Source organism: Colossoma macropomum, unplaced genomic scaffold (assembly GCF_904425465.1).
Source record: "Colossoma macropomum unplaced genomic scaffold, Colossoma_macropomum, whole genome shotgun sequence".
Classification (NCBI taxonomy): Eukaryota; Metazoa; Chordata; class Actinopteri; order Characiformes; family Serrasalmidae; genus Colossoma; species Colossoma macropomum.
In genome coordinates, this window is record NW_023494786.1 from 24,732,268 (window position 1) to 24,744,529 (window position 12,262).

Genomic DNA, 12,262 nt, shown 5'->3' on the forward strand with positions numbered 1-12,262 from the left:
TTCATTCCTGCAGTGGGTACCAGTATGCTGGGCTGGAGTACGGGTCCGAGTGTTACTGTGGCAACCGCATCACCAGTGCACGGATGAAGGAAGAAGAGTGTAATTTGGACTGCAAGGGAGAGAAGGGCTCTGTCTGTGGGGGTGTGGCCCGTCTGTCTGTCTTCAAGGTGGAGGAGGTTCTTCCTGGCCAGAGGAGATGTGAGTACTCAGAATGGGTTCTCTATTCATTGTTCTGAAAGCTGTGGAACAGCTGGTGCACCAATAAGATGAGCACTCCAGACTTGTCACTAACAATTATAGTGGTTTTCAAAAAAGGCCAAACAATAAACAATGGACTTAGATGCAAACTACACACAGGCTTTCAAAGATTCCAAAAAGACGCCATATAAAACTAAGAATAAAACTTCTATAAAAAAACACTACAATGCCCTCCACAAATATTGGCACCCCTGGTAATCATGAGCAAAATGAGCTGTAAAAATATTCTTAATTACTTACTATTTTGATCTTTTATACACAATATTAACAGAAAGTCTCATCTTTATTTAAAGTGTAATTACTGAAACCAAAAACTAAATCTTGTCATGAAAAAAATATTTCCATATTCCACATTGGAAATACCCTTTTCCACTATCGAGGGAATTATTAAGAGGTTTAAAACAACTGGAGATGTTAGGAATCTGCTGGGAAGAGTACATATGCCTATACTAACCCCACACACAGTGATGCAGAAAGAAGAAAAGAATGCAGAAATGAACTTAACCCCCTTCTGTGAAGTATAGTGATGATCTGTGATGTCATGGGGCTGTTTTTCTTCCAAAGGCGCTGCCCAACTTGTTCAGTTACATGATATCACAGACTCCCTCAAGTACCAGCAGAAATGAAAATAAAACCTGAGTGCCTCAGCCAGGAAGCTTAAACTGTGCCATAGTTTAGGTCTTCTAGCAGGACAGTGATCCAAAGCACGTCTCAAAGTCATCACATAAATGGTTTACTGACCACAGAATTAAGATTTTGCCATCTGACCTAAACGCCATAGAAAACTTGTGGGATGAGCTGAAGAGGAGAGTCCACAGTGTGGACCTCAGAATCTGAAGCATCTAGAAGGGTTCTGTATGGAGGAATGGTCTCAGATCTCTTGCCATGTGTTCTCCAGTGTCATTAAGCAGTCTAGGAGAAAACTCAGAGCTGTTATCTTTGCAAAGGGAGGCTGCACAATGTATTCAATGAATTTGTGCCAACAATTGTGGCACACACAGATTTGAGAAAAAAAAAAAAGTTATTTCCTGATACGAAAGATGAGATTTTTGTTAATATTTAGAATGAAAGAATAAAAGGATCAGCGATAAGGAATGTTTTTATAGCTTGTTTTGCTCATGTTTACCAGGGGTGCCAATATTTGTGGAGGGTACTGTATGTGGAGAACAAAGTATATGCATGGCTGTCTATCAAGCTGTGTGTCTTACATCTACATTACCAACAAATCATTGCCATTACACTGAATATGTCTATTTGTGCACTCTCCTGCCTCTTCTGTCCTTCCAATCTTAAAACCAGCTGCTTATAACTGTGTCCTCCCAAATCTGTTCCCAAAGGCGTCACCAACATTATGGTCCCCTTCAAACATTCACAGAAGCAATTTCTCAAACTTAGCTTAGCTGCATTCAAGTTTTTCTCTTGTGCAACTAAAATGGCTAAAGGAGATATAGCTGAGGAGATTAGATAAGATAATAAGATTCTCCTTCTTTATGCAAGTGGATTAAGTAAAATGAGGAAAAACAAGAGTTTTCAAAACTGGAGCTCAAAATATTCAGCAAGATAATGACCCCAAACACTACTGAAAAGGTCAAGACAACAGACAGATGTTACCTACTAATTACATCCCCTTCATGACAGATGCTGTTTTTTGGTCTTTTTATGCTAGTAACAATCTTGAAGATCCATTTTTTTTCTTTGGCCCTGAGAGCAATACGTTCATTACATCCATAAGCAATCTGAAAGGTTGACTCAGCAGGCCACAAAACATGTTTCCAAGCCCGAAGCCCAGAGAAGTCGGCAGCATTTCTGAACACTGTTGATAAATGACTTCTGCTGTGCATAGTACAGTCTAAACTTGCATTTGTGGATGCAATACCAAATGGTGTTTATTGACAACAGTTTGTCAAAGCATTCCTGGGCCCATGTGGTCATCCCTATCACACACGCATCCTGGTTTTTAATGCAGTGCCGTCTGAGGGGTCGAAGGTCATGGGCATTTATTTATGGTTTTTAGCCTTGTCCTTTATGCACAGAGATTTCTCAGGTTCTGTGAATCTTATGATATTATGTACAACAGAGAGTGAAATACCTAAAATCATTGCAGTCCCTGATTGAGGAATGTTATTTTTAAACTGTTGGATTTTGCTGATCCATTTTTAAATTGTCCTGACTCGGCCTTTCCTGAATGATCCTTTTATACTCAAGCATGATTGCATCTCCTGTTTAAGATGTTATTTGAACATTTAATGTTTTTTAGTCTAAAATTGCTACCGTCTCAACTTTTTGGAACGTGTTATAGGCATCAATTTCAAAATGAGCATGTATTTACAAAAAAACAATTAAGTTGATAAGATACAACATTACATAACTTGTTCTTGCACTGTTATTGTTCAAATACAGGACAAAGTAGATTTATAAATCACTGTGTTCTGTTTTCATTTGCATTCTACCTGCAATTTACCTGAAGTACAAGCGCTTTTGGATTTATTCATTTCTTTTCAAAACTCAGTCTATTATCTTATATTATATATTATATTAATAATTTTAAAATTATTCTTTGTTGTGTTACAAATAATGTAATTAAAACGGTCAAAATCATGTCAATGGCCTTACTAGTGTTAAATATGTTCCCTGCTTTTTTCCTGACACTGAAATTGAATAACTCGAGCTTAATATCTGTTTTCACTGGATATGAAATAAATGAGAGGGTGGTCTCTGACTTTTACACAGTACTGCATATATATGAAGGGTTTCATTCCAAAACGCATTATAGACCATGTTCAATACCACGTTTCTTTTTTTTATGATATACATTGTTGGGAGCGGGCTTCACACACACAAGAAATGCAGTGAGATATTATGATTAATAACACATTTATTAGAGAAATAACAAGGTGTTTTTCATTATAGGCCAGCTGTTATTCTTTTCAAAAATTTGTTAGATCCAAAATGATTACAAATGGATATGCAGAGTTCTGGAATGAAACTCAAGCAAGCCATTCTGTAAAAAATAAAATGTATGTATGTATGTATGTATGTATGTATGTATGTATGCATGCATGCATGCATGCATGCATTAGGGCTGAATTTAATATATGAAAACATCTGGCAGATGTCTGGCGCAGAATTAGTTTTCCAGTCATACACAAACATGCAGAAAAAAATAGATCTGGAAAATAAACACCAGAGGGCATGCACTTTCACTTGACAAGCCAGGCTGATGCTGAATCATTTCTCTAGTCACACATATACAAGCATGCATAATCTACCAAACCACATGCACACCTAAATGCCCTGTGAATACAGCCGCACAAAGACGCATGCGCAGGAGCGCTGATATGGTCCTTACCTTGAAGCTTGTCTTGCAGGGGATTTAGAGACTGGCTCCAGCTCTATGAATAGCCATATGTCTGAGTCTGTCTGGTCCAGCAGCCTCCTCCACATGCTGCTGGCCCAGACTGCCCTGACCCTCCATCCTTGTGCAGGTGCAGGCCAGCTGGAGCTATCCCAACACAACAGCAGCTGCATCCCCTCACAGGCACTCGCAGATACAATCATTAAACCTCCAAAGCATATTTCATGTCCTAAATAGGCAGCGTTATTCGTTATTTCGAATGAATCACCCAAATTACGCTGGAAAAAAGTCCTATTTGCTTGAATACATGACTGCAAAGTCTGATTCAATTTATGTGTTATTTATAAACATTTGTGTTTGTATCTGCTAAAAAGCAAACATAAAGCAGATATGAAAATAAATGATATTTGAAATCATGTTCCAAGTACAGATTTTTCAGACAGGCCCTCTGATTCATCCAGTTTGTTTGCCTTTTCAGCTGTTTTACGAAAAAGCCATTCAATCTCGTCTTTTCAAGAGGTCTTTCAAGAAAAAAAAAACTCGCGGATGTTTATTGAATCCATTCCTCCACACAGATGTCTCACCATGGTGAATGCTTATAGATGTTAGCCTTGCAGCCTCTGAGCTAAATAAACCCCATAGCTCCTCGTTTGCCATGTACCCTGCGTTTCAAATGCTGTGTGTTTGATGATTTTGTGCAGCTGTGTCATCTTTCTTGCCCTCAGAGGATCAAACATTGTTCTGTCCGTTAGAGGCCGCAGTGCCTCTTCATTTGTTTGGAGAGGCAAACAAAAGCCTGCAGGCTTTATGGCACTAGTTAATTCCAGAGAGGTGCTGATGGGTACTGTGTCATGGCATGTCCCACAGGCAAGCTGACACATGGTAGTTAATGAATTTGTAATTGCCTTAATTGCGCAGTCCATGCACTCTTAGAGATGTGTGGGATATGGCCGAGTCTCTCCCTTGCTTCTCGAGGATGTGGCTCGGCTGTACTGGTGTTAATGCAGGTTGGATATTGGCTGCAGGCAAAGGTATTCAAATGGCTGCAGAGAATTGTGAGCCTTGCCGTGATACAATGAGTTTTTATGTACAATACTGTGCAAAAGTCAGAGACCTCCCTTTAATTTTTTAATTTCCAGTCAAAATGGACGTCAAGTACAAGTTCATTTTTTATCATCAGGAACAACCCAGAAAATTACATTAGACACCTCAACAACTGAATATATCAGATTTTTACCCTCTGCCTTGATCAGCTTCCACTCTTTTTACAAGATGTGCTTTCAGTTTTTCAAAGAAATTGGCAGGGATGTTTTTCCACAACCCCAAAGGTCAGTCACAGAAGTTGCTTACATTTTTTGCGTAATGTGATCCCAGTAATCTCAAACACATTCACTGATGTTGCGTTCTGGACGCTGGGGTGGTCAGTCCATTTTTCTGAGAACTTCAACAGCTTCTTTATTTGATTGCACATTTTTTTTGTCTATTTCTTTTCTCAGTAAGAGCTTCTTGTCAGCTACGCATCCTTTCAGACTCATAGTGTTGAGTTGTCTTCTCACAGTGGAAGGATGGACAGAAACACCTGTGGATTTTTTCAGATCTGAATCAAGAGTGGAGCTTGATTTTCTTCTCTCTCTCAAAGATGAAAGCTTTAACTACTGTTTATCTGATGATGACAGTGTTGGTGATGGTGACCAGGACAGTGATGGTGACCAGGTCTTGCATAGTTGTTAGAAGTCACATTTTCTCTATTTTTAATATACATTTTTGAAGTCCAGTTTTGGAAACTTTTTTTTCAGTTTTTCTCATTTTCTTTTGACTTTTCCCTTAGTTTAGCAAGTGCAATATCTTATATTTAATCTCCTCAGAAACTTGATCCTTATCTGGGATTTAATTTAAATGGCCTTAATTTTCATAAACCCTCACCTTGGTCCTAACCCTAACCTTAAGCTCTACTTCAACTCAAAACCTTTACCTCACCCTGGTGCTAAACCTAACCCTGTTTCTAATGTTAACCCCCACCCTAACACAGTTGAGATCAACTGAATTTGAAAATTCATAGATAAATTCATAGGGGGCTATCCAAAAAGGGTGGGACTGAAATATCTCCTGAAAAATGGTAGTAGTATGGACGTGTGTTTTGCATTGGTAAAAATGTAGCATTGCTGGGGTTTTAAACATATCAGTGACGCTGCTGGATTTCAGTTAATCAGCCAGCCAAACTGTCCAAATAACAACCGATCTTGTGGTCAAAAAACCAACTATCGATGAAGGGCTAGAGGATGATTAGCACAAATTAAATAGATGAGCTGTAGTCTTTAAAGGAATGGTTTGGTGAAATATCTAATTGACAGTTTTTTTTTTACTTACCCCAGATACAGTTGATCAGCCAAGACTTGTTTAGTATACAAATTTTGCTTCTTTAACTTAGTGCTGGAGCTGTGAGGCTCACATTGCTAACACTACACATCAGTTGGTACCCAAATGCATACCCAAAACTTCTTTTAACCTGCCCAAACCTCAGCCAGGTCTTAAGGTCACACAGACGTGTTGATGCTGTTTAGGACGCGGTATATGTGGTATACGCAGCAGGGCCATATTGTGCCGAATTCTGACCCCACCGCAGATTGACTCCTCTTCATTTGCATACTCCAGATTTGCGATTTGTCATTTCTACTATACGAATATCTTTATTTACAGTATTCAAGATTAATAGCTGTTAATAAAAAGAAACAACAACAGAACCAATGTAATGTGTGTGCTGTGCATGTACATGGATGAGAGTCGGAATTTGGCCCAGTTGTCTGCACAGTGAAGTTTTGTTCATTTTTGTAGTTCATGGTAGGTCATACTGTGTCTTAAATCACATAACCAAGTCTGCAGCACCTTAATAAAGACCTGAATGAGCTTTGATCATGTTGAGAGAAGTTTTGGAGATGTATTTCCAGAAAAGATTTCACTATTGACAGTGTTTGTTCGCAACGTTAGTGTCGTAGCTCCAACGCTAAACTAAAGAAGCAAAGTTTAGATATCAAGTGCGTCTTGGCTTGGCAGCTACATCTGGGCGGAAAATTGTGTAAATTGAATTTTTCTCCGAGCAGTTTCTTTAACTGTGCACCTACAAGATTTATCAGCATGAAACCCAACATAGTGCACCTATATCTGATGATGAGAGTAGTTACTAAACTGACAAATCAGTGTCTGATTATTTTATCTTATATTTACAGTCAGTCAGTAACCTTTGCTGCCCTTTTCCGCCTTCAGACAGGAACGTACGTTATCGTGGCTGCTTCAAGAGACCCGATAACACTACAGCAGCAGACCTGGTCCACATGGTGCAGCCCAACCTCACGTCCCATACCTGCATTGAGGCCTGCATGGACAAGGTCTGTCTCTGTTTTCTGTTCCCTCCTCTAACCTCTGCTTTACGTCCCCAGATCCCCACTCACTCTCTGCTTCTTCTCTCAGCCTAAATCAGTGGAAGATTAGCATTGATTGGCCATTCTCCTGGGGTTCTGTGCTCTGGCTAATGCTCTTCTCTAGGTATTCTGGATGAAAGTTTGATTTTTGCTGCAGCCTTCTGAAAACAATCTGCTTGTTTAAACATTAATGTGGCCCTTAAGAGAATCAATTCACGCCATAATCAATCTTGCACACTACTTGAATGCTGTGATTGCGGTGTAATCGTAGCCCCCTCCATCAGATAGACATGCTTTGTTACGCTCTGCCAGCAGGGTCAATTGATTGTCAACTGAGAAACTAATTGCGGCGTTTGAAAATGCTTTCACTTAATGGGATCCAAAAATAGATGAGATTTTGATGTAATGATGCACAGAACGGAGGATTTACATTTCATTATATATAAGCTGCAAATGCAGTAGCTTTAAATTAAAAAAGGTAGATGCAGTTTTAGTCTCTGTAAATGGAAGAATGAAGTATTGACTTCTGAGCGCAAATCATATTACCCAAAGCACAGAAAGCTGAGGAGGCTCTGCACAGTTTCTCTCTCACACATTAATTGTAGAATTTCTCTCTCATTAGGAGTTTCCTTTAGCCATGCTGAGCAGACCAGACTGTTTCTGTGGCTATGCCACTCCACAGTTCTCCCTCCATGAGCCTGTGGAAGAAGAACACTGTGCCCTGGTTAACAGCAGCCTGCCAACCCCAAAACCCAGCTCACACTTCCTGCAGGTGTACCAGACTCCTGTGCAGGGTAAGATTCAGACTCTGTGGTTTTAAAATTCACATACAAACATGCCTGCAGTATCATCGTTGGAAGAATTTGCCCCACAAGGCACTGTTTTTTGTATTGCATTAAATAATGTATGTTTTATAAAATTTCTTAGACCTGCAGAATCAGTTTTCATATTGATAGTTTTTTTTGGATATATGTTATATAGCTTTCTGCAATTCATTTACATGCAACTGTTGTAGGTATGCAATTAGAGACTGTAGCCCATCTTCGGGTTGTGCTGGCATAATAATAATAATAATAATAATAATAATAATAATAATGAGGTATACCACGTTATTAAAAAAATAATGGCATTATTTAAAAATTATAGCAGTTTTTTTATTGCATATGTCTGAAAGGCCAAATAAACACATTCCACTCATTTATATATTTCATAGGAGCTCACTGATCCATGGTGTTAGAGCTCTCCAATAGGTGATGCTAAAAGTAAGAGGGGAAAAAATCAAAGCCAGGAAAAACCTCTGAAAAACTAAGCATGGTGACCTTACGGCAATAAGCTGCACACATTCATTTTGCTTTCACTTTAGCACAAGTCACTCAACTTTGCGCTCTCAGATATCCTGTAAACGTGAATCATTTTAGCGTCAGTTAGCTGGAGGCTGTGCTGTGCTGTGCTATGTGGCACATTTGTCCTGCTAACTAAGCTATTATTAGCTTATCTAAAACGCTTCAGTCCCGAAAACCACAGAATAGTGTTTCAGCTTTGTCAGTCCAACACCAGACACTCGACTTTTGTTTTCTCAGACATTAGTTTATCATCTGTACTTGTTTCAACAGAGCACGAGTTAGTCAGAATCAAACCTGTACTGTGGTGTGTAGTCTGTAGCCTGCTCGCAAAGCTGATGTTCACTTATCTGATCTAGCTCCAGATCCAAACACCACAGAACAGGTTTAATTCACAGTCGCCCAACTTCACTCTGTCATATTTGAACCATTATGATCTAAATTTGTATCTGAGCAGAGCTCTTATCATGCTAGCTAAGCTAATGATAACCAGCTTCTCTCTTTTAGTTAGCACCACTGTTTGACAATTAGCATTGACTTGCTGAAAAAAGCACAGATCAGCATGCATTCCATGCTGGTCTAAGGTCCCATATGGAAAAATAATATATTCCAAAATGTATTTATCAAGTGTATTTTTGTGATGTATGAAAATGACCAATGTTAAATATACTTTTAAAATGCAATAATATGGCAAAATGTTCTGAAATACATGTTAGAGTTTGGAATGTATTTTGGCATGGACTGCAGTGTGTTTGAAAAGTATTTCAGATATACATTATATGAAATATATATATTTTTTAATGGGCTGGTTTATGTTGGTCTAGTGCTGGTCTGGTGCTGGTTTAGCTGGTCACTGCTGTTGACCAGCATACCAGCATCCAAAAGTACAACATATGCTGGTTTTGCTGGTGACCAGCCATGCTGGTCCGTGATGTTTTTTTTCTAGCACTCGTTCACTTTTTGGTGACCATGTAAGTGAACTAAACCTTTTGATTATTTCTGATTTTGAAATAATGCAGGATGAGACAGAACAAAAAGGTCACCTTTGGCACCTTTACCACCCCCCTCTCAATACTGTATATCTAATATAGATAGTTTGAAATGAAACACGTGGATCCACCTAATCCTAGCTCATCTTTTTAGATACGAAGCTTCTCATGGACTTGGCTTGTAACTCACTCACTCACAAACTCACAGCAGGCTAAATATTCTCCAAAGGGGAGTACTATTAGCACTCTAGCTTGGTACTTCCTGTGAGTGGTGTTTCACATGAGTGACACTGTGGGTCCTTGTTCCATGCAGTTCCCTACACTAGATCTTCATCCAGTGGTCAGTTTCTGACCTCAGAGCCACTCTTAGCTGGATAGTTTTGGTTAGTGGACCACTATCAACCTAGCAGTGACACTGAAATATACCAAATACCCCACACCAACCATATCAGTGTCACTGCCCATGACCCAAAATATATGGTCAACAGTAGCCCTCTGGTCAGAAACTGACCAATTACAAATGGGGCAGAGGCCGACTGACAAGTTGTGCACAACAACAGATGTTGTTGACATAATTGTACGCCTACAAGCTCCAAAAGTGACCGGTGAGTGGAAGTGTAATGTAGGAGTTTCTGATAAAGTGGAGGATGAGTGGATTCATTTATTGAAGTCAAATAATACTACAGTTGGTCACATCCTGTATCCAATGCATGTTTTTAGATTCAAGATGCACTGAGAGGAAGTTTCTGCCAGAGAAGTCAAGTTGGCTGGTGGCGCTATCCAGTTTCCCTGGAGCAGGCAACACCTGGGTGAGGCACCTAATTGAACTAGCCACTGGATATTACACAGGGAGCTACTACTTTGATGGAACCCTTTATAACAGAGGTAAACAATTTATATTTTCTTTTCCCCCAGACTGCTTTAATTTTATTGTAATTTCTTACTGTTTTTTGTATTTCATTGTGGATTAGACATTGTACAGATACTGCAAGCTCAGGAAACTAATTACCCATCTCTTAGAAGGAATTTGTTCCATGAGTGATTTGTGGAATAGTTACGAAAGCCCAGACAGATAAGAAAAAATAGCCTTTGGTTTTCTTTTTCTCAATATTTTCAAAATATTGATTCAGTATCTCAAAATAATGACTTACTTTATTGAAACATTAACCTAGAGCTGCACTATGTAGGATGTGTTGTTAAAATTGAAAGATGTAGCGTTACTGAGAGAAAATTACACTAAAATATGGAGTGCGTGTGCTGCTGTGAGACGCCCTGTAAAGCCTGAAATAATCATTCAAAATTCAGAGATGTTGAGTCTCTCACACAGGCTCAGAAAGAAGGTCTGGCTCGATGTTTAAGTCTCAGATGCAAAATCAACATTATACTGATGAAAATATGATGACAATAGTAGATAATTCACTTACATCCACAGAAGACACCAAGTTTTGACTGAGTTCTTTTTGATTACTCTTTAAGCATGCTGACCATCATCAGATTCATCTGCTCAGGGAATTCCACCAAAGAGGTCTCCAAATCCCATGCAGCTTTAATCTCTCAAAATAATGACTCATTTTCTCAAAATGTTGATGTAGTATCTCAAAATAATATTTTTTCCTTAGGATTTAAGATACTGTGTTAAAATAATAAGCTTTTAAATTTTAAGAAAGCAAGTAATTACTTGGGGATAATAGGTCATTATTACGAGATATTACATTATTTTGACATAGTAAGCCGTTATTTCAACATATTACGTCTTTATTAGGTCATTGATTCTACATATTCATATTTTGAGAAAGTCAGTCAGCATTTTTATATATTACATAAATATTTTGCGAAAATACTTGTAATATATAAAGTAATTATTTTAGAAAATAAGTTAGAAGATAAGTCATTGTTTTGAGATACTAAGTCATTATTTAGAGAAAATACGTCATTATTTTGAGCTACTGATTCCAGAAAAAGAGAAGGCTATGTTGAGATACTGATTCCAGAGAAAAAACCGGCAATTTTTCCTCCTCTGTGTGGTGGGAATGGGCTTCTATAAGTAATCTTATGGTAATTGTCACAGAGCATTACTGTTTTAAAGCAGGCATTCTAGCAAAAAGTAGCCCAGTACCACATCCTCATGCCACGGACTAATCAGAAATGAAATGAGCTGCTGACGTTATGATTCATTAGAGCAGTCAAATATAGAATTTTGTCTCTTTGACATTGAAGTGGGCCCTCCATTATGGATTTTTTGCTAATTGACTCATCACTATTCATCTCTTCACACTTGCTCTTGAATTTCCTATTTATTTTAGCACAGCTCCCTGGTTTCACTGTTTGTCATTTTAATATGCAGTTTTGTTGGCAAGACTAACCTTCAGTCCACTTTCACTCTCCAAACTTCATACTTTTAAATCAAAACTTTCTAATGAGTCGTATGTTTTCATTAAAGAATTTGACCTGCCTTGAACAGCTACACTGCTTTAATATCCATCACTAGCTTGACAAGGGGCTTGGGTGGGGGGGGTTGTGCGGAGGGGGTTCATTCCATTGCATTTGTGTAGCTTTATCAAAGTGTATGTGTGTGTTTGGATTGCGACACGGTGCTGTGCGCTCGCCACATGGTGTTGGCTCCACATCGTAAGATTCCATTCCCTCCTTCTGTGCAGGCTTCAAGGGCGAGAAAGATTACTGGAAAAGTGGACGGACCATCTGTGTGAAGACACACGAGAGTAGCAAGAGGGACATAGAGATGTATGACTCAGCCATCTTGCTCGTCAGGAACCCATACCGCTCTCTCATGGCAGAGTTTAATCGCAAATGTGCCGGCCACCTTGGCTATGCCTCTGACCAGCACTGGAAGAGCAAAGGTACTGCCACCACACAGCATTCTTTTATTCTGTCACTGGCAGAGAA

At 39.0% G+C, this 12,262-nt stretch overlaps 1 protein-coding gene across 1 annotated transcript in view; it reads left to right on the plus strand.

Moving 5' to 3' along the window:
• LOC118804060 (WSC domain-containing protein 1) overlaps positions 1-12,262 on the plus strand; it is a 35,106-nt gene that overhangs the window by 21,019 nt on the left and 1,825 nt on the right. The window contains exons 4-8 of the mRNA XM_036564671.1: positions 14-198; positions 6,875-6,996; positions 7,652-7,823; positions 10,079-10,243; positions 12,016-12,216. Coding sequence (XP_036420564.1) covers positions 14-198; positions 6,875-6,996; positions 7,652-7,823; positions 10,079-10,243; positions 12,016-12,216 — 845 coding nt within the window. The remainder of the gene's footprint in view (positions 1-13; positions 199-6,874; positions 6,997-7,651; positions 7,824-10,078; positions 10,244-12,015; positions 12,217-12,262) is intronic.